Source organism: Nymphalis io, chromosome 4 (genome assembly GCF_905147045.1).
Source record: "Nymphalis io chromosome 4, ilAglIoxx1.1, whole genome shotgun sequence".
NCBI lineage: Eukaryota > Metazoa > Arthropoda > Insecta > Lepidoptera > Nymphalidae > Nymphalis > Nymphalis io.
Window position 1 is genome coordinate 5923198 of NC_065891.1, and position 21257 is coordinate 5944454.

General features: G+C 30.2%; 3 protein-coding genes across 5 annotated transcripts; 1 reads left to right on the forward strand and 2 right to left on the reverse strand.

Moving 5' to 3' along the window:
- Positions 1 to 8293: 8293 nt before the first annotated feature.
- Positions 8294 to 14378, reverse strand: LOC126781587 (histidine--tRNA ligase, cytoplasmic). Of its 3 annotated transcripts, none has more exons than XM_050506489.1 (9): positions 14096 to 14378; positions 13721 to 13999; positions 12835 to 13047; positions 12355 to 12576; positions 11799 to 12005; positions 11297 to 11591; positions 11006 to 11106; positions 9338 to 9520; positions 8294 to 8907 (listed from the first exon to the last, which is right to left on the reverse strand). In XM_050506489.1, exons 1-9 carry the CDS (start codon positions 14186 to 14188, stop codon positions 8668 to 8670), a joined length of 1833 nt encoding a protein of 610 aa, XP_050362446.1. In that variant the 5' UTR covers positions 14189 to 14378; the 3' UTR covers positions 8294 to 8667. The 3 variants fall into 3 exon arrangements, with proteins under 3 accessions (XP_050362446.1, XP_050362447.1, XP_050362448.1); XM_050506490.1 differs by lacking the exon at positions 13721 to 13999 and adding an exon at positions 13372 to 13539 and having other exon boundaries at positions 8301 to 8907; XM_050506491.1 differs by lacking the exon at positions 13721 to 13999 and having other exon boundaries at positions 8303 to 8907; positions 14096 to 14377.
- Positions 14379 to 14822: 444 nt separating this feature from the next.
- On the forward strand, positions 14823 to 17601 carry LOC126781596 (vacuolar protein-sorting-associated protein 36). Its single transcript, XM_050506507.1, has 7 exons — positions 14823 to 15114; positions 15183 to 15378; positions 15465 to 15823; positions 15914 to 16078; positions 16666 to 16766; positions 17190 to 17304; positions 17397 to 17601. The coding sequence occupies exons 1-7, from the start codon at positions 15019 to 15021 to the stop codon at positions 17565 to 17567; spliced, it is 1203 nt and encodes a 400-aa protein (XP_050362464.1). The 5' UTR covers positions 14823 to 15018; the 3' UTR covers positions 17568 to 17601.
- A 745-nt stretch (positions 17602 to 18346) lies between these two features.
- On the reverse strand, positions 18347 to 20017 carry LOC126781598 (piRNA biogenesis protein EXD1-like). Its single transcript, XM_050506516.1, has 4 exons — positions 19873 to 20017; positions 18891 to 19770; positions 18702 to 18818; positions 18347 to 18624 (listed from the first exon to the last, which is right to left on the reverse strand). Exons 2-4 carry the CDS (start codon positions 19476 to 19478, stop codon positions 18382 to 18384), a joined length of 948 nt encoding a protein of 315 aa, XP_050362473.1. The 5' UTR covers positions 19479 to 19770; positions 19873 to 20017; the 3' UTR covers positions 18347 to 18381.
- Between the last annotated feature and the right edge of the window lie 1240 nt (positions 20018 to 21257).

Sequence of the window (21257 nt, forward strand, 5' to 3'; positions counted from 1 at the left end):
TCATCAAAACGGGTTCAATATTTAACATGATTTAAATTAATTTTGTCATTTACAATACATATTTGAAATAAACTAAATTTCACATGATAATTTTAAGGTTATTGTTGTTGAAGATAATATCAGCAGCTCATTGTCACGCAACAGCGATACGAAGTGCTCAGCTCATATTTTATGAGGCGCCTGGCGGCGTTAACAAATTCCTAACTTTGTTAAGATAACACCGCGCGGCTAAGCCTTCTGACTTAAACTTCAGCAAATCCTGCATAATATGCCATGTACAACTTTGATACGAACTTCATTTTAAAGCTAATTACGAGTTTATATACTTTAATCTTTATTTATAAGTCTTCCATTGCATTTAATATATTAAGTTATATACAATTTAATTAGACAATAACAATTCCCCAATATTTATTAGTAAAATAAGTGTTGAGACTATTTGTTTAAATACGAATCCATTAATTACCGTTACACAAACTAGGCTTACACCGATGATTACGATTCTGAATTCTGAAGTCCAGATAGAAAATTATACTAATGAGTGCTACTTTTCACAGCTGTTATAATTGTAAAATATCTTAATTTTGTTCTCGTTTTAGTTCATATGGATGCTTCGAAAAATATTTTTCAATGATCTGATAGTCGATGGGTGAATGTAAATTTAGGAATTGTTTATAATTTAAATACAAGCGTTATCAAATATCCGAAGAAGCCGGGCGATTTATACCGCGCTCGTAACTATGCGCCTTACGTGGTGTAAGGAAATTTGTGATTGATACGCCTTGATGTATACTCTACTAAGTTAATATTACTAACGACTACTTTATTATTTATGTCTACAAGCTTAACAAAGAATTACAGTTTTGATTACCAATATTTTAATTTTAAATAAATTGCAAATGTTAACTTGTATTGTGTTAGAACTGTATTAAATTTTTTTATTAATAAACGAAATATTTAAATTTCATGTATCATATTATTGATATTTTAACTTTGATGTAAAATGTAACAACTATATGTGTAAGATACTAATGCTGTAAAAATGTAGAGTAAACTGCCCGTTGAATTTCTTAGTGGCCTCATCTCCAAATGCTCCGAAAGCGCCTCGAGGCACGAATGCCAGCCAAGACAAACCAAAATCTTATCAAGCGACCGCCATGTTGGTCTCGTTAATAAGCAAAATTGCACACAAGGGCCGCCATAACTTACCTGAAGGCTGTTTGTGGAACATATTGCGCCGCGCCATACGCAAACACTACGTACCAATAACTTATGAGCGGTTGTGACGGGCGTAACTACTTTGGATCGATTGATCTAATTATTATACTGTTATGTGTGTTGCTTATATCTTCATTCTTACTTCTACGAAAGTATGAACTTATATTTAAAACCTATATATACATACATATTATTTGCGTAAATACCAAATTTCTCCTTTTTTAATATAATGTAAAATCGAAAAGTTTTTTTTTTTTAATATTTCTTTGTCTCTAAACAACTTATTTAAGACTTACACAATGTACAATAAGAAACCCTTCTCGTCAAACCATAAAAATTCCACCATAATGTTGAATACTTTGATTCTCCATTTTCATAGAAAAACTCTTTGAAATAGGATTTTCTCTTAACAATTAAAACGTTAGAGATGCGCTGATGAAAATGTAAGTGTAAAGTGCATTTTTTTCGTGTTTTTTTTTTTTAACTACGTATACCGAATTAAATAAATAAGGTTTCTGAATATCTTGCAAGCGGTAAATTTTGAAGCAATTAGTTAAACTACAAGCAATGGATTCGTCACGAGTGAATGAGTACCCCTTCTGAAAACACTTCATATATTAAGACATTTCGGCTATGTCAATTAATACTGTAAATTAACTTTATTCCATAAAACAATTTGTCGTAGTATTAAATTATTGTAATTATAGATACGTAGTTTTATTTTCGTAAAATTAAATCTAATTAAAAATTAAGTTGTTAAATTAAATAAAAGATTTTATTTTTGTTTTAAGAAAACATTGTATCTTATTAAAAGTCTCAACGTTTATAATTTATTTTTTGTTTTAATTTTTCTACTGTAAAAGTCTGATCGTATCATATAAACGGTATTACGAAAGAAAGGACTAACTTGCTCATCTAAACCGAGATGTCGGGGAATCTGTAACAAAACGGCCATCGAGCCAACTCCAGACAATAAACAAAGTCGAGATAAGCGAGTTGTGACTTCATTGTTCTGTCGGGAATCGAGACAGGGAGGCGGTTGCTTATGAAATAAGTTTCCGTCGTGTAATGTGGTTTTTAATGCAATTTGAAGGGTACTGATTTATGCGTTACCTCCATATACCTAAAATTACAACAAAAATATAAGAAATTTATAATAGTAGTTTACAATTGACGAAACGCAAGTGACGAATAACATGCATTAGCTACCTTAAGATTCATTAAAATATCCAATAAAATTTATCTCTTAAAATATAATAATTATATTCCTGAATATTATATTATTAAACACAATGCGAGATATTTAAAATCTTTTAACATTTTGAAATTAATTATTGATATAAATTATAAAGTTCCATTGTATTCAATATAAATGAGATTTTATTGAAGCTAATTTTTCCCAATCTTCATTGCGTCTTCGGAGACAACCCTGCTCGATATGGCCCATCGAAAGTTCGTTTAAGTAATGTCACTTTATCGCCCTTCCCTTTTCGAGACAACTGAGATGCAAATACACAAGCTCATATGAGTAAAAGAGACAAAGTTCGAGCGATAATATCCTATAATCACACTTTTGTTTTCCAATCGCTGCTAACGATTATTGGCATGTTATTCGGATGTCGTTTTGAAATTGCTTTAGTGCTTTGAGATAAGTCGTTAGTAAGTTCAATAAAAAGGAAATGGCTATTAGAAGTACAAAACTCAATTACATATCTTCCTTTGTAAATATTCCAATCTATTATTTAATATATACAACATTTTGTGTTTTTGTTAACAGATTCGACATGACAGTATCAGTTTTACAAAAGTTATGAAGCTTTTGACTTTTTTACATAAATTAAAATTCAACCTTTGATTTACAAAATTGAAAAGCAAATTTAAAAAGTAAACAATTTATGACAGGAGCTACTACTCATTCAGACAAAGTAACGAAAGAGGTTGAATATTTGAAATTGCAGATTGGCAGGCAATATGCATATCCTTCACTAACAGCAACCCAAATTTAACTGAATATTCATTATTTATCGAATTAATTCCAAACATTATTTTATTTAAATTAATTAAACCTATATCATCAATTAATTAAAACAATAAAAAGCTCGTAAAGATAATATTTAAAAAAAAACATTAAAAAACAAAAAAGAAGAAAACACGTAACATTTTAAATTAATATATTATGAATTGTTGAACACGTTACATCTTTTAAAGATATGTTTTGCACTCATATCTAATTTTAAAATATCATCAAACCATACATAATACAAAAGGATTTTACGAGAGCTTAACGTTTAAATTAGTTTAGTCCCCCATAGAACCACAACGAAGGGTTGAAAATTTAAATTACAAATAAAAGTACTGAAAAATATCTACGAGTGGGTAGTGCCTCAATAACGACTTCCCTTAATTAAAGCGGAAAGGGTAATAAAGAGAAATAATCTAGAAACTTGACTAAAATTATTGTCAAAGACTTTGTTAATTTTACACTCCGGTAAATATATCTATTGGTTTTTTATTGTATTTTATGTAATTATAGGTGGTCACCATCGCCCATATATATTGATGATGTAAGAAATATTAACCATTCCTATATATCGCCAATACGCCACCTTGAGAACTAAGATGTTATGTCCTTTGTGCCTGTAGTTACACTAGCTCACTCAACCTTGAAACCGAACCATAACAATACTAAGTATTTAAGTTTAGCGGTAGAAAATCTGATAAGTGGGTGGTAGCTACCCAGATGACCGAAGATGGCAGAAGCCGTACGTACCACCTAGTTATAATAAATATTTGACTTCTAATTTGTAACAAATTATTTCCAAAAATTTGAAAAGAATTTCCAATCATTCTCTTTTTGTTAAACGCTTCAAATTTTTATCCACATTGGGGTTTATATTTATGTACTTGAATTTTCTTTTCCACAATTTCATTCCTATTGGCACTCAAGTGTCCTAACGGATACGGTATGGATTTATATTAGCCCAACGACCCCGATTTGGAAGGCATCCGTCACGCTTCAGGGAACTACCCGCTCAGCTGTGACAGATGGTCCATATTGAAATATGTCACCCGACTGGCCGTCTGTCCATCACGTAGTTGCCTGGAGGAATATTCTCTTCAAAGTAGGTACCTGAATTTGAACTAAACGCTTCACTGAATATTAGCAAATATGCAATATGAATGTCAGATATTAGATATTTAGAAATACCTATTCGGGAGGAAATATGCGTTAGATATATCTCATCTATCAATCGTAATGTAAGTGATATTAAATATTTATATGGTATATTATGATGTAACTTTACTTGATTTTCATGAATATAGTTATTTTCTTCAGAATTAAGGTATTTCTTCTAGTGATTTTCTTTGAAATCAATTTACATAGGTAATTAATTTTTTAAACTTTAAAAAAAAATAGTATATGTAATATATCAGTTGTCTGGTTTCCATAGCACAAGCTGGTGGTAGGGCTTTGTGCAAGCTCGTCTGGGTAGGTACCACCCACTCATCAGATATTCTACCGCAAAACAGCAATACTTGATATTGTTGTGTTCCGGTTTGAAGGGTGAGTGAGCCAGTGTAATTACAGGCACAAGGGACATAAAATTTTAGTTCCCAAGGTTGGTGGCGCATTGGCTATAAGCGATGGTTGACATTTCTTACAATGCCAATGTCTAAGGGCGTTTGGTGACCACTTACCATCAGGTGGCCCATATGCTCGTCCACCTTCCTATTCTATAAAAAAAAAAAAAAAAAGCTTTGTACAAGCTTAATTTGGGATCAGATGGCCGTGTGTGAAAAATGTCCCAGGATATTATTATAATTATATCATCTTACATTATTATACCAACAACTAATACAATTTGCCCATTTCGGAGTATATTTTATAAGTGCCGTTGCAATATTTGTATATAATAGAATAATATCAGATTATTCTACGAGTAGGTTGTACACATTTTATAAAACTAACATTATTTAAATATTCATGAAGTAATTATATTATAACATTTTATAAAATTCCTATACAAATATTCTTTCATTAAAGTTATTAATGCAAAAAGTTATTAAACTTGACAATTCAAAGATAAAAAGGAAGCAGATATTTTTTTTTAATTCAGGCAGTTTAAATATAATTATTTATCTAAGAATAAATATACAAATTAATATTACTTATATTAAGTGACAAAGGTATGATTATACCTACTACATTAATTTTTATATTATTTCTGTGCGCTTCAGTGTCGTCTATAATTATAAACTAATTTATTTATTTTACTTGCCTCAGCGCCTTTTTCTCTAATAGGTACACTATAATAAGTGTCATCATAGCTTGCATATCGTCGCGAACTCGGTTGAAAGTCAAGTTCTACATAATCTCCTTCTTCTCGTCTTAATTGACCTTTTTCTGAGTTTGCATATCTTGGATCCTCATAAATTGTTATAGTTTGTTTCCGATGTGCAACAACAGGTGCGTTTACTGGTATTTCAGCAACTGGTTCTGCTCTAGATTCTCCGTAACGGTAACCATAGCCATGGTTGGGAACATAACCATAACCTCCATCGTGACGTGTGCCATGATCATAATACCCTGGTCCACTGAAATCTCGTTGCCATGCTGGATTACGATCCCAACCAGAGCGATCCCAATCTCTTCTGTTATTGTTCCATTTTTGCCAATCCCATTCTGGATCGCGATAATGATGAGGAGCTTGATACTCATGACGATCATGCACTTTGCCTCTGTCATAAGAATCATGCCCGTTACGATATTTATTATAATTTTCTGAATTATCCAAATAGTACTTTTTTCCGTAATCTTGATGGTTTGAATGTTTGTCACCGACATCTCCAAATTGATTTGATCCACCATTATGATAATTGTTTCTTAAGTATTCTTGTCCATTATCATGGGCACCTTCGTAACTTCGACGTCCATCGTTATCATACTTATTTAATCTGCTATGATATCCTGACTGATCGCCTTCATCGTTAATATCATCAAAATAAGTACTCTTATTTGAAGATTCGTCTTTGTGATATGAATTTTGAAAACCTTGTTTATGGTGACCTTTTTTATGTCCCCTTTTAAAGCCATCTGATTGGTTATCTTCACTTTTATCTTGCTTAGTATTGTATCCACCGTAAGCATCCTTTTCTGTAGATATCTTGCTTTCGTGATCCTTCTTGAGGTATTTTGTATCATCATTTGCTTTGGAGTAATGATTTGAATGACTGTCTTTAATTTCACTATCTACATGATGATCTTTCAATGCCTTATCTTTTTCCAATTTAATTGTTTCCAGTTCTTCATTATGAGCTATATCCTTTAGATGTTCCTCTAACGCATCTTTAATCACCGACGCGTTTATCCTTGTGGTCAGTAAAAAAACACAAATTGTTATGTTGAAGTAAAATTTAAATGGGAAATTCATCGCATAAAACTGAATCTATATAATATAATACGTTATCACTATGGCATGCAGATGTTCAATAAGAAAGACGATTACCAAAACAGTTTTATATATACAGTAGGTAGTGCTGGATTTCGCGGTAAATTAGGACACAATGTCAGGAAGTACGAAGGGGAACAATGGCCACAACAACATAGTTAGCCCGTCCGTGACATGATGGTTTTGAACCAAGACTACGAGTGAGTACTTCAATAAAGGTCACTATATCGGAAATTAATGGTATTTATCGAAGGTTATTTTTATAAGCTTTTATTTACTTCACCTGTTAATAATTTGAGGCTCAAAGCAAGTCAAGTTGCTACTTTGCATATACTTGGTTGATGTTGTTGACAACTCCCCTCGGTAGCATGCGCAAGCGATCCCGTGACGCTCCTCGTTAAGACGGAAAGGGTCCGCGCAATCCTTTATATTTTTACTTTTGTCAGCACAAGTGTGTCAATTAGTGTTGTCCTAATACGTTAACGATTCTACTTCTTATAACAACCGACTTTATTTAAGAAGAATTTTAAACGATCTTTATCATAAGCTTTAGGTATACTAGGAAAATTCTGAAAGAAAAGACAGTCAAGTGAGCTTGTAAATCCGTAATAGAGGAGCTCATACACCAATGACACAAGTTGGAAACCGTGCTCCAGCAGCAAAATAATCAATTGGAAACCGTGCTCCAGCAGCAAAATAATCAATTGGAAACAAAAATAATCAATTTATATATAGATTATAGAGCATAAGTCAAAGGAAACACCGCTAGAAACAACATCACTTCTTTCACTGCAAGAATAATTGTATAACTTTTACAGAGAGCCGCAATACTTATGTGAAAACTGATGATATCATAGCATTGAGTTTTATAATAATTTGTGTACTTCCGAATTAATAAATAACTAGTGTTACAAAGTGTGAAATTAATCTTAATTCATAATCTTGTTGATAATTTATGTAAATAAAATTAAAATATTTAATTAACACTGCGACATTTTATATTTTTTATGGAAAATTTGAATAATTGTCGTGAACTAATCAAAGCTATAAGGATTTTCCCATAAACAATTTACTACTTTTTACTGGTTTGACATATACCTAACAGAAAAGACACACATATCTTTCAATTTTATTAACTATTTATTCGCCGTATAATTATTGCCTTTTTAATATGTAAATAAAACACCAGGTTGCTTAGTATATTATCTTGCTCAACAAAAGGCCTAAAATCCTGGATATACATTCGGGCGCTTGTTTTGCTATATCACAGCCCAAAGAAGTCAGGATCAAAGGCGCGACATTCACATAGCTTATCGGCAGGCTTCGTATCAAGTCAAGTTTTTTAAACAAGTGAATAGTTTCTACATTATTTATATTTTACATGAATATCTTGAAAGGAATAGGTTTTCATTTAATCACATTAATAAAGACGAAAATTTGACATAATTCGTTTATTTTACATGTGAAAATTACACCTTTAAAAATATTTTTAAAGACATATTTCATATACCGTATATAAATATTTTATATATTATATAAAAGGCAAAAGAACGTTAAAGGTCTTGTTATAAATACTTAATTAAAATCTTTTTCTAACTTATGAAGTTATTGAAATAGTAACTTTCATTACGAAAATAAAATGCTCATTGGCAAAGGCTTTACTAAGAAATGCTTATTAAATTTAAAAAAAACGTAAACACAACACAGTAGGTAATGTGGATACATTAGACATTAATAATATTTAAATAATCATGAATAAATGTTAGAAAAAAAAAACTCAAATAATAAAAAAAAGACCCGGAAGTGCTGAATAAATAAGTTATTCATGATAACAAAATACAAACTGAGTCTGAGAAACAAAATACCTTTGAAAATATTTTTTATAAGATTTCTTAATTTCCAAATTGTATTTTATTATAAAAAATAATAGTACATATAAATTAAGCCTATATTATCAAAGAGGAATCAAATCAAAAAAAAATATTTTTAAATTTAAGTATTATTTTGGTAAAGGACCATTCATCTCTTTGATGTCTAAAACTGCGATTCTTGACTTCAACTCTTGTACTAGGTTCTCTCTAGGCACTTCCTCCTCTTGTCTGGATGTAATATTACGGATTTTGACTAGGCCACGTTTAAGTTCGGATTCACCGAGTATCACGGCTAGAGGAATACCGTTTTCTTCGCAATGTTGCAGCTGATTTAACATTTTGGGATTCTTTTTGTAGGATTGCTCTGTCTGTAAGAATAATAAAAATTTTAAATCATAATTTTAAAGGATAGTTATAATTAATATTAATTTAAATAAACTTAAATTAGCTACAGTTATAAAATAATTATTACGACTCATATCAAACGAAAAGATTTATAAATGGTGGACATTCAAACGTACATTATTCGCAATTTAGTTGCACCTGTACATCTAGAAAAAAAAATCGCGAACATATTTGAAACTGTTTTAAAGTTAAGTTTATTCAATCAAATCAAAATATGCTTCATTCAAATAGGCTCTTGCGATCACTTTTGAATCAGTAATTTAACAAGATTACATTGAATTTAAAGCTACTACAAAGCTTAAGTCTAAGGACACACCGCAAGAAAGCACTTCTTTCACTCTCTACGATACTATTTGGTATTAATATGTTAGTATTGTAAAAGCATGTGTCCACCTTAATGCCCGCATTCCACAGTTCGGCGCAAATCTTCATCCGCTCGTCGAGGAAGTTCTTCTGCGCGGAGGCGACGTACACGTCCACGTCGCTCGTGCGCACGCTGATGTCACCGGCCGCCAGCTTGGCCTCCAGCACGGAGAACACGCGTTCCACGCCTATACTCACGCCCACGCACGGGACCTGCAATATTCTCGACAGCTCATATCGGACGCACTTTATATATACGGACCATATCATATCGTTGGGCTGTACCAAGAAATGCATTTTAGTTTCAAATTTCAAAGAAATTATATACCCTATTCTAATCGAATTAGGAGTAAAGGTAAACAAAACTTAAATTTATAAATTGCAAGCGATTTGCTAATTATTCTACTGTATTATGCACTACAAACAGTTCTTGATTAATTTACTTTTATTTATAATACAACACTATTCCACTTAACTAGTTATAATCATATTAATTTAACTTTCGAAGTTCCGATTACAGCTTCACGGACTTTAAAAACGCAATTTTTTCGCGAATCCATAGTGAAAATCGTATTATTCAAGATCTCGACCAATGATATCGAGTCAAAAGTTGTTTATTTGGGTTTACTCGTCTTGTGGTTGGAATAGGCTATAGAATATAAAATGGACCCATTTTCGGAAATTTAAATTTTGACAAATATCCACTTTTATGGTCCCCCAGAGATAAATATTTTATTTTTAAAATACGTGTTGGAATGATGATAGCAACTTCAAATTAATTGTATCTGACGCTTAATTGCATTGCAAAAAGTAAGTATTAATTAAATGGCCAGTTCAGCGGTTATCGGCATACCGATGGTCGATTGAGCAATCATTTTAGAAAGTAAGACGTTAACTCGTTAACTTTCCTTTCGACTATGGCAAAAAAAAATACTTACAATCGCATTTTAAAGATAATAAATTTTGATATTTTATCTGTATTAATATTATAAATGCAAACGTGACTTTGTTTGATTGTTTTTACGCTATCACGTATTAACTACTCAATCGATCAGATCATCATGAAATTGTGCATGCAATAATTATTTTTTTTAGGAATTTATGATACAAAGTAAACTTACTGAAGGTTTGTATGTAACCTGTTCTTTCCACATGTTAGCTTGATAAAATAATCATACTGTAATTTCAAATAACTATTGAGCATTTTGTAAAGAATAGCCGTGCCCATTAAAATAAGTCTGCATTATGAAAATAATTTAATAAGTTATAATTTATATTATTGTCATATTTACTACAAAACGTGATTTTTGCTTGTTTATTTTTTATATTGTATATTTAAATATTTCGTACTTTTATTATTTAGTAGCTCTATTTTGACTACCGGTTCCGAAAAATATTATATTATGATTAGTCAGTGGAACACTAGCAAGAAGCTCGCAATGTTTGTTTTTTTTTTTAAAAAGAGGAACGGTAATTTTTGAGTTGTGAAACAAACTGTATTACCACTGTGGATAATATTGAGTTATATTAAAATAATAAAACTATTAAGACGGCGAAGAGTGTTTGAATTTTAATACCTTCGAAATTAAGAAAGTTTACACACATAACACCAAAAATATTAATAACGTAAAGTTAAAAATAGAGACTAAATATATTTTTACGAGATAACGGAAAACAAGACAATACTTATTTTTTTACCTGTTTATTTTTCGAGTCAAACATGCCAACAAGGTTATCATATCTCCCCCCACCAGCGATTGAGCCAATTGTTTGGTCTTCATTTCCTATTTTGATTGGTTCTGTAACACAACAAAATCCTCTTTAATTCTCTATCAAACCGCAATGGTCCAGCAGAATCTCCAACAAAATAGATAATTATTTTTTGACAGTTCAAAAAGTAGTGTCACAGACTTTAACTAACAAATTACATTAAATTTATTCATAGATCATCATAAACATCATCATATAATATGAATATAAAATACTTACGCGTTAAAACAGCTTCATAAATAACACCAGTATAATAATCTAAACCTCTAGCGAGACTCAAATCGAACAATATCTTGTCCTTGATACCGAGAAGCTCACAATAATTTAACAGCAATTTAATTCCTTCAAGACCTTCAACTGCACCTTTCGATTTAGACAGTTTCTCATCTTGTAAAAGTTTGTCTGCTAACTCAATGCCTCCATTTAATCTTACATATTCTCCTATACGATCAGCTGCATCAGGTGCTACACCTTTTTCATTAATCATTTCTGTGCGGACTTCATCCCATGGAGACTATGATAAAAAACATTGCATTTTTATTTGTGTAATACTTTCAAAAGGTGTGTAATGATGTTTTAACAAAATTAAAAAACAAGTTAAGAACATTGATTGTAAATTGTTGTACAAAACTATCCAAAGTATATTTAGAAAAACTCTTCCAAAAAAAAAGAATACAAAAAGAGCCATTGCAATAATCATTGTAAAATAGTTACAAATTACCTTATCGAGTTTGTCAATAGTGGAACAAGTAGAGCGGAACTTATCTGCCGATACACCACAAGCTTCAAACATGCCATCAAGTAACCGCCTGTGATTAACTTTAAGAACATACTTGCCAATATCTAAAGCATCTAATATTTCTGTAACCACTTTAAGGCATTCAGCATCGGGTACCATCATGTCATATTGACCAGCAATGTCAAAATCCTGAAAATAACAAAATACAATAAAAATAAATAAAAATTTCTGAAATATACTTGTTGAAATTATTTAATATTCAAGTACTGGTTAACATAGAATTTATCATATATAATTGTAAGTTTTTAAAATGAATAGCCACAAATATTTCATTTACACAACCAACATATCTAGCTAAAATAAAAGAAAATATTTTAATTAAGGTTAAGATTTTATTTATTCTGTTTTAATAATCCATTTATCCAAAACATATTTAATATGTTGTTACACACCCATTAATGCTTCATAATTTTTAATATGTTCATTTAAAAACAAGATAAACCATAATTAAATTTAATAAAATCATATATACACTTACACATTGATAGAATTCCCTATACCTCCCTCTTGTCATGGCCGGATTATCTCTTCTATACACCTTGGCAATGTGGTACCTTTTTAATGTATTTATTTTATTCATTGCCAGGTATCTGGCTAATGGCACAGTTAAGTCATATCTTAGGGATAGTATTTCACCCCCCTGGTCTTTCAAATCATATATCAGCTTAGAATCTTCACCATACTTTCCTGTTAAAACTTCCTATAAATGCAATAATTAACATGAATAAGATAAATAATAGATACATAAGAGATAAGAAATACAGACAGTTGAATATAAAAAATTAATTATTCACACAATTTATCATGATTAAATGAATTAAAAAAAAAAACAAACAGAACTTTAGTTTTTAATGGTACAAAATTAATTTATTTATTTATACACCAGGAAAGGTTAGTCACAAACTGCAGCATTTCAGTATAGCTTTTTGTAACTTATCATTTAATTTTTAAAACATACCTTTAATTCAAATACTGGTGTGTCAATGCATTCTGCTCCATGTCTCTTAAACACCGAGATGATTTTTTGTAATACATTATTCCGAATAGTCATCTGCTGAGGATTATAGTCCCTTGTACCTTTTGCAGTCTTGAGAACAAACTTTTGAGGTGCAGCATCATCAGAGCCTAACTGTGCTTTTAATGCTAACAATTTCGATACTTCTTCTTGAATCTAAAAAAAGTTAGATGTGATGAGAAAAAAATACAAATGATAATTACTATAATGGTAAAGTTTTTAAATAAAAGTAAATTGATATCTAAAATTAACTATGCACAAAAAATAGCAACCCTTATTTAATAAATCATACAAAACAGGAATAAAGAAAATTTGAATGTAAAAAATAGTACAAATATGTTTAAATTATAAAAAAAAATTATTAACATTTTACATGAACATACACATACCAAATGCAGTAGTAGCATATAATATAATAATCATATTTTAGATTATAAACATATACTAATTTCTATATTTATAAGCCATTACTATCAATACCTTGCAATAAGACGTTGTTGTAATAGTTTTTTTGATACTGCTTCTATAGGTCAAGTTGTGTAACCATAGCATGGTTGATCTATTGTCTAAAAGTCTCAACGTTTTATGCAACATCTTTGAATAACTGTCCCAGCTTCAAATAATTCACAATATGATTTCTCGTCACCACTGTTGTTAATGAAAATATGGACCGAAAAAATAAATGAATAATTAATTTTGTATCTTGTGTTTGTATAGTTTAGTGGTAACAAGCAACCATATGTGGAGGTTCATGTATATCAAAATCTAATCTACTTGCTTTTATTTATAAGTGCATACTGACATGTAATTGTTATAATAAACAACCAACCTGCTGATCAACATTTGTGCTATTGCCATTATAACTTTTTACCATAGAATTTAAATGATAACTCTCTGGAAATAAGGACTTCTCAGAGTCACTGAAACTCCGCATATGGTACCACCATCTCTTTAAAAAGGGATATTTTTGAAAGTCTACATTACAATCTAATCTACTGTGTATTTCAATGTCAATTTTACTGGGCATGTGGCCACTGAGGTAACTAAATTCAGCGAGGTATTTATTTATTTCTTCGAGATTTCCATAAGAACTTTTGACTGTTTTAACCTATAAAACGATTACCTACGTTAGCTTCCACATGACGCAATTTATATCTAACAACAAAGAATAATATTCAGTTGTCTTCTATAAGCTATTAATTACCTTTTCTGTTGATTCCTTGGCAGCTTTTAATTTTCTTACAAGATCGCCTTGTTCTTTAATTTTTTGCAATATAGATTCTTGAGAATCAGCCATAATTATAAATAAAAAATAGTTAAAATAAAATGTAACTATCACTCTACACTCAAGGTTATATCTAAAATAAATGTAATGCTACGTGTTCTAACTGTGAAATAATTGCAGGTTAACTTTTCCTTCAAGTCAGTCGTTCCTTTCATTTATATAAAAAAATTATTCTAGCGTCAAACAGCAGCACAAAATTGAGTGTCAAGTACTTAAGTGTCACTGTCAAATGTCAAGGCTATTATATGAAGAGTTGGCGGACTAAGGACTCTTATAAAAATATATAAGACAAATTTTGTATTAATCATTTAATTTTTTTGCTTTTTTGTTATATTTGCTTTATTAACAACTTTATTATCAAAATATTTATAAAATTAAATCACCATTTGCATATTTTATTCAAAAATTTGTGTTTCAACTTTATTATTATAAACCATTATAAATTATTAGTTTTTGTTGAAAATATAAATATAGAAAGGGTAGATATAAATCAAAATAAATTAAAAACTAAAAAGAAATGCGGTGAAATTATGATACCTACTCCTAATACGATTCAGAAAATTGTGTTTTAAAACATTACTAAAACTATCAAAAATGTCAAAGTCAATGTAACTATGAATGTAGGTAATGAACTTAAGGTTGTATTATAATTAAATTCTTATAATTTTGTATGGATGTTGTCTTTCATTGTATTCAAAAAAGAATAAATGATTTACAAATAATATTCTTGATTTAATTTTACAAATTATAATGAAACAATACATATTGATGTACGCAATTTAGTATTCAAATATCTAATATAAACTGAATAATTGTAAATTCATTAAAATTTGTTTATAAGCATGGATAGATTTGAGTATATAGAAGCCCGCCTCTTTGAAGGTGAAAACTATCTTAAACGTGATAAAAATGTTAAAATCTATGATGGAGATGATAAGGTAAAATAATATTTTATTATTCAATTGTATTTAAATAAGGAATGCCTCACTTATCTGTCATATTTTAGACACAATTCATTGATGGTGAAGTAGTGCTTACAACACACAGGATTCTTTGGGGCAAGCCAGGTGACATACCTAAGGGATTAGTGTGCTTGTCTTTACATTTATATTACATATTTTGTATGGAAGAAGAAAGTGGTGGAATGTTTGGTCTTGGTGGTCCAAAACGAATTATATTACATCTAGGACCTACAATTCCAGGTAAAATTCAGAATTAATCTTAATATCATAGCTATCATCACATTAATATAATGTTTGCTTGTAATTCTAAAATCATTTTATTTAAGGTAAGAGGCCAGGCCCAGCAGTTGTGAGCCCGTACCATTTTATAAAATTTTCATTTAAGGATGGTATTGATAATGCCTTTTATAAGGCTCTGAGTGATGCAGTAGCTGCTAAAGCATGGGAGAGAACTCAGCAAGTGTCTACTTCAAGTAACTTGTCTGCAAACTCAACTCCCAAGCCTTCAGTAACACCAATTAATTCTAAAATCCGTTCAGGCATAGTTGGTATAGAAAGAAGTATAGAAGAACAACATAGGGCTACTGATCAGAGTATAAGTGTGGCATTTCAGGATTTAAAAAAATTAATGGAAAAGGCCAAGGAAATGGTTACCATATCTAAAACAATTTCATCAAAAATAAGGGTAATTTTTCAAACTGATACTATTTTAAGCACAAGCATGTATATTTAAAAGACATCATGTAGTCCTTATATGTAATAATGTTTTTAACAGGAGAAACAGGGAGATATATCCGAAGATGATACTGTTAGGTTTAAATCTTATCTTATGAGCTTGGGTATTGATGATCCAGTAACGCGAGATACATTCAGGTCAGATTCAGAATATTATATTGGCCTAGCACAACAGATTTCTGATATGATGGTGGCAGTTTTAATTGTAAGTACATGAAATAAACATTTTGTATTTAATATGAAGCTGTATATAATTGTAACTATTGTATAAGCAGATTTTTTTTTACTTGCTATTACATATTAGCATATAACATATGCAAAGAATTTATCTATTTGAAATAGAACCAATTAGTTTTAACTTTTTTTTTTTTATAGAATAGGAAGGCGGACGAGCATATGGGCCACCTGATGGTAAGTGGTCACCAACGCTCTTAGACATTGGCATTGTAAGAAATCTCAACCATCACTTACATATCCAATGTGCCACCAACCTTGGGAACTAAGATTTTATGTCCTATAATTACACTGGCTCACTCACCCTTCAAACCGGAACACAACAATATCAAGTATTGCTGTTTTGCAGTAGAATATCTGATGAGTGGGTGGTACCTACCCAGACGAGCTTGCACAAAGCCCGACCACCAGTAAGGTACTTTATAAGGAGTTGTGATTTATTTTCTTCTAAATACCTTAAATGTTTTTGTAAAATGTTTAATAATCAATGTAAATAAGAACTTATCTTGAGTACCGAGAGGCTTGTAATATTAAATTAATTAAATGTATTATTTTTAGGACTGTGGTGGAATGATGTCTTTAGCGGATGTATGGTGTAGAGTAAATAGAGCAAGAGGCTTGGAACTTATATCACCTGAAGATTTACTGAATGCTTGCAAGTAAGAATAAATTTGTATAAAAGCATTTCACGATTATACTATAATGTATTCTGTATATGTACCAATTGTGGAGTGTAAATACTGCAACTTCCAGATTCCTGTTATTAAAAATTCTGTCCAGAAATTAGAAAACTGCCCGGATTCGAAATATGAACCAAGGATCTCAGATTCAGTGGCTTTATATTATATAGACCAACAAAGCGGTCCAGTAATAATTAAAATCTTCCATTTATATACATACATTGTGTGCCTATAAACTATTTTATTATTGGTCATGCTATGAACCATTTAACAATCTGAGACTAAACCTACTTACTGTATTTAAAATTAGTAAAAAATTAATACTCTTGGTAGGTTACTAGTTTGATGTTTCCCAATGCTAATTTGAAATTTACTAAATATCATACTCATTTGTTTTTATAGGTTGTTACAAAATGTTGGTGCACCTATGTCTTTACGCAAATTTCCCAGCGGTGCTTGTGTACTTCAGCTTAATAGTAACAAAGATGAAGAAATAGCAAAAGCTACTAGTCAATTGGTAACTGTAATTTCTCATGTTTCATTACATTTTACTATACTGATCAATATTAATTTTGGCAATTTAAAATATATCATATTTAAATATTTTAGCTCGAAGAAAATCGATTCCTTACTCCAGTGAAGCTGTCTCAAATTGCAAATGTTTCCGTCCTACTCGCACGCGAGCGACTATTTACGACCGAAAGCCTAGGCTTGGCATGTCGGGATGAATCAATTGAAGGTTTAGCTTTTTACCCTAATTTGTTTCTTAGTAAAGTATAAATAAATAACTATTAATATACATATTTTTTTCTAATATTGTTGTTTTCTTTACAATATAAATGAAAAGATTTCGTTTTTAAGCACAAATTTATTTCATTAGCAAATTATCTATACCAAAAAAGCATAGTTTATTCTTAACCTATTTCAAGACATTATTGAAGCCTGTCTATTGAGTATATGCCAAAGCCTCACTTCTTCAGGCATAGTGAAAATGAGCAAGGCTGTTATAGACCGTGTCCCAAAATATTACATTCTTAACATTCATGTTTATAAAGATAAGAACAATCTTACCCAAAAAAAGCTTAGCTTGAAAAAAATTATGCTACAAAGTTATACAATACTCAATTTGTGAGAAATTTTACATTCTGTATAAAAATAATGTCTATGTTAGTTAAAAAAGCATATTTGATTTAGTCACAGATAAACAATAACTATCGTTTTTTTTCAACTTTATAATTTCAATTCAAAACAGTAATTACAAATTTAATTATTATATCATGAATGATTTTATTTTTTGAATAATTTAGACTTAATTTTAGCAATATAAATATTTTAACCTACAATAGAATACTGATATTACAATAGCAGATAAAAATTATTATCAATTCTTAGCAAAAATATGAATTCTTAGCACTATCATTACTTGCATATTCAAATAGCTAACTTTAAGATTAGTGGTTATCTATATTAGAAGCATAAATTGCATGTGAATAATTTTAGTGATATAAAAATTTTACTTCTAATGTTCAAATAAAAAATAGGGGCAAAAAAAAAAGAAATAAGCCTAATAACTACATTTTATTTTTGTGGAATGTTAATACTCTATAGCATTCTTGAAATCCTTTGGTAATTGATATTGCTTGCCACACAGCTCCCAAGCTTTGAAATCATCACAAGAGCGAAGATTTTCTACAAAGCACTCAACACCTCTTAGGAAAGGCAACATCATTTGATCATTAATCATTTCAGAAAGACGATGTAAGTAACAAATATTCTTTGCAAGAGTTTCTTTAATACTAGTTGATAGAGGGCGCTCTGTGCACTGTACTATATCCAACTGAAATTAAAATAGAATAAAAATAATAATATATTATTAATGTACATTAATTTTTTTTTTAAATCAGCACTACTTACTTTCTCTTGGATACTGTTTTGCTTCAAACCAAGATGACTGTTAAGACATTCAGAAAAAGTTTTAACATTTATTGGTAAACGTCCTGTTTTATTTTTTGATATGATAAGATCTCCAACCTAAGAAAACAAATATTTTAGGATAAAATTTATTAAATTTCTATATATTTAGCCATATTTTTAATAACAAACCTGAGTATCAAACACAGAATTCAGTTTAACATTGTGTTTGTGGTATAAACAATCAGAAAGTTTTCTACAATCATGGACAATCTTCTTAGGATTTTCGTTCTCCAAAATTTTTTTTAAGCCAGCTTCAAATGCATGATATTGCAGAACTTGAATGTCAAATATATATATTTGTTGTGATGTTGATATAACCAAAAAAGGCATCTTACATTTCCGTCCCATATTTGCACCATCTGTACTCACAGCAATATAACTGTATTGATTCAAGTCATTGATAGCCTCATAAAAACTATGATCAACTTGATTTATATAAATATACTTCTTTGAAGTTTTTATAATTTCTTCGCATTCTTTTAGGGGTATCTTTAAATAAGCTTGTTGATTATCTTCTTGCAACTTTACAATGTTTCGTACTTCTGAGTCATAGTAATGGCAAACTCCATCATTTGGTTCACCCTCAGGTAACTCTTTAACTTCATAAAGTGATATTTTCGATTTATCATTAGTAATACCATAAAATCGACCTTCAATTATTTCGCTATTTTTTGTGTGCACTTGCAAAAGTTCACCTTTCATGTAAAGATTGTCCATTTTGTCAGACTTAAAACTATTTTGTGGGAAATAAGTACTTTTAATCTTTCTTCACAGGTTTAGCGGGCACTTTATCAGTTTCACTATATGCTTTATAAATATAGAGACCTAGGGTTATATGTAAGACGATTACTGCTACAACAGCCGAATAGACGCTGCTTGTTATAGTCTCCAAACGCAACAGGCTATCAAAAACCAAAATCTTTACTATGAAAAATGATAGCACAGGTACAATAATAATGAATAAACAGTATTTTATTACTGTCCGGAACACTTGAAAATCGGGTAGTTCCTAAAAAGAAAATAGGTTAAAAATTATATTTTCTTAACATCAAGTTTACAAAATACTGCGTTATTTTCAAATGCACACCGATTCTAAATGTTAAATACTTACATTGGCTTTTCCTTCAATCATTATAGAGCTAAAACAAAAATGAAAATAAAATTAAAACGAGGATATTTGACCTATCACTTTCATCAATAATCCAAAGACTAAGCGTGATATTCCTTTTGGACTGTCGGCAATGATTATAACAATTGTCTTTGCTTAACCATAGACTAAACACAAGATTAACGTCTAGGTTTTCCTATTAAATAATCGACTATTGCCAGCAAAAAATTTCCAAGTACCATTTATTGTGCCAAACTTGTATGGCTGCCCAAGCACCGAGTATGAATAATGTAAATATGTTGTCTATATTATCTGTATTAGTCGAGATGGCCCAGTGGTAAGAACGCGTGAATCTTAACCGATGAACGTGGGTTCAAACCCGGGCAAGCACCTCTGAATTTTCATGTGCTTAATTTCTGTTTATAATTCATCTCGTGCTTTTCGGTGAAGGAAAACATCGTGAGGAAACCTGCATGTGTCTAATTTCATCGAAATTCTGCCACATGTGTATTCCACCAACCCGCATTGGAGCAGCGTGGTGGAATAAGCTCCAAACCTTCTCCTCAAATAGGGAGAGGAGGCCTTAGCCCAGCAGTGGGACATTTACAGGCTGTTACTATATTATCTGTATTTTAAGCTAAATTAATTAGTTAATTGATGAAAGTGATAGAACAACAAATAAACAATTTTGACTTTGAATTGACCAAAACTGTAAAACTACACTCCCAATTATCTTTTCTATAAAAATATTTTTTTAAGTTGGATCTTTTTGTTGAATTTTTTTTACGAGTATGTAAGGCGGTAAATGTAAATATTATTAAATCAACATTTATTCAACGTACTGACCTAAGAATACCGAATACAATTTTAACGTATAGGTTAAATAATATGGAGTGAATTCTAAAAACGGGTTGATTTTACGGAGTTTTGTAATTTTATTATTTTATTGTTTTATTAATATATTGTTCCTGTATGTAACTTTTTAAATTAAGTGTTGTCATTTAGTAGCCTAACAATTTATTTAGGACCAATTTATGCACGTACGTACCTATTGATTAAATACTAGCTTTTTATCTATTATTGATATTCATTAACTCACTTTAAATTTTTATTTAAGAAAAATAAATAAATAATCAATAGCAAAAGAATTTTGTTCTGTCATCGATATATCTTACTATATCTTACTGTACTTATTTACATACCTATCCTGTATATAATTATTATTATTTATAATAATCCTGTACAGTATAATAAGCCTTATTTATTAATATTACCTAGGAGTAAACCTTACAACAGTATGTTAATATCATATATATATATCTATTATATATTTTTGACATATATCTTAAATTATGTTAACATAACGGCCATCGGGGAGAGATGTGAAT

Excerpts from the sequence above, each read along its gene's own strand:
- LOC126781587 (XM_050506489.1), bottom strand. The coding sequence starts at position 14,188 with ATGGCTGATTCTCAAGAATCTATATTGCAAAAAATTAAAGAACAAGGC. Across the intron at positions 11,107-11,296 it reads TTATGAAGCTGTTTTAACGC|AACCAATCAAAATAGGAAAT; the intron begins GTAAGTATTTTA and ends GTTGTGTTACAG. Across the intron at positions 8,908-9,337 it reads TGTGGAATGCGGGCATTAAG|ACAGAGCAATCCTACAAAAA; the intron begins GTGGACACATGC and ends TTATTCTTACAG.
- LOC126781596 (XM_050506507.1), top strand. The coding sequence starts at position 15,019 with ATGGATAGATTTGAGTATATAGAAGCCCGCCTCTTTGAAGGTGAAAAC. Across the intron at positions 15,115-15,182 it reads TCTATGATGGAGATGATAAG|ACACAATTCATTGATGGTGA; the intron begins GTAAAATAATAT and ends GTCATATTTTAG. Across the intron at positions 17,305-17,396 it reads CAAAAGCTACTAGTCAATTG|CTCGAAGAAAATCGATTCCT; the intron begins GTAACTGTAATT and ends TAAATATTTTAG.
- LOC126781598 (XM_050506516.1), bottom strand. The coding sequence starts at position 19,478 with ATGGACAATCTTTACATGAAAGGTGAACTTTTGCAAGTGCACACAAAA. Across the intron at positions 18,819-18,890 it reads ATTCTGTGTTTGATACTCAG|GTTGGAGATCTTATCATATC; the intron begins GTTTGTTATTAA and ends TTGTTTTCTTAG. Across the intron at positions 18,625-18,701 it reads AAAACAGTATCCAAGAGAAA|TTGGATATAGTACAGTGCAC; the intron begins GTAAGTAGTGCT and ends TTTTAATTTCAG.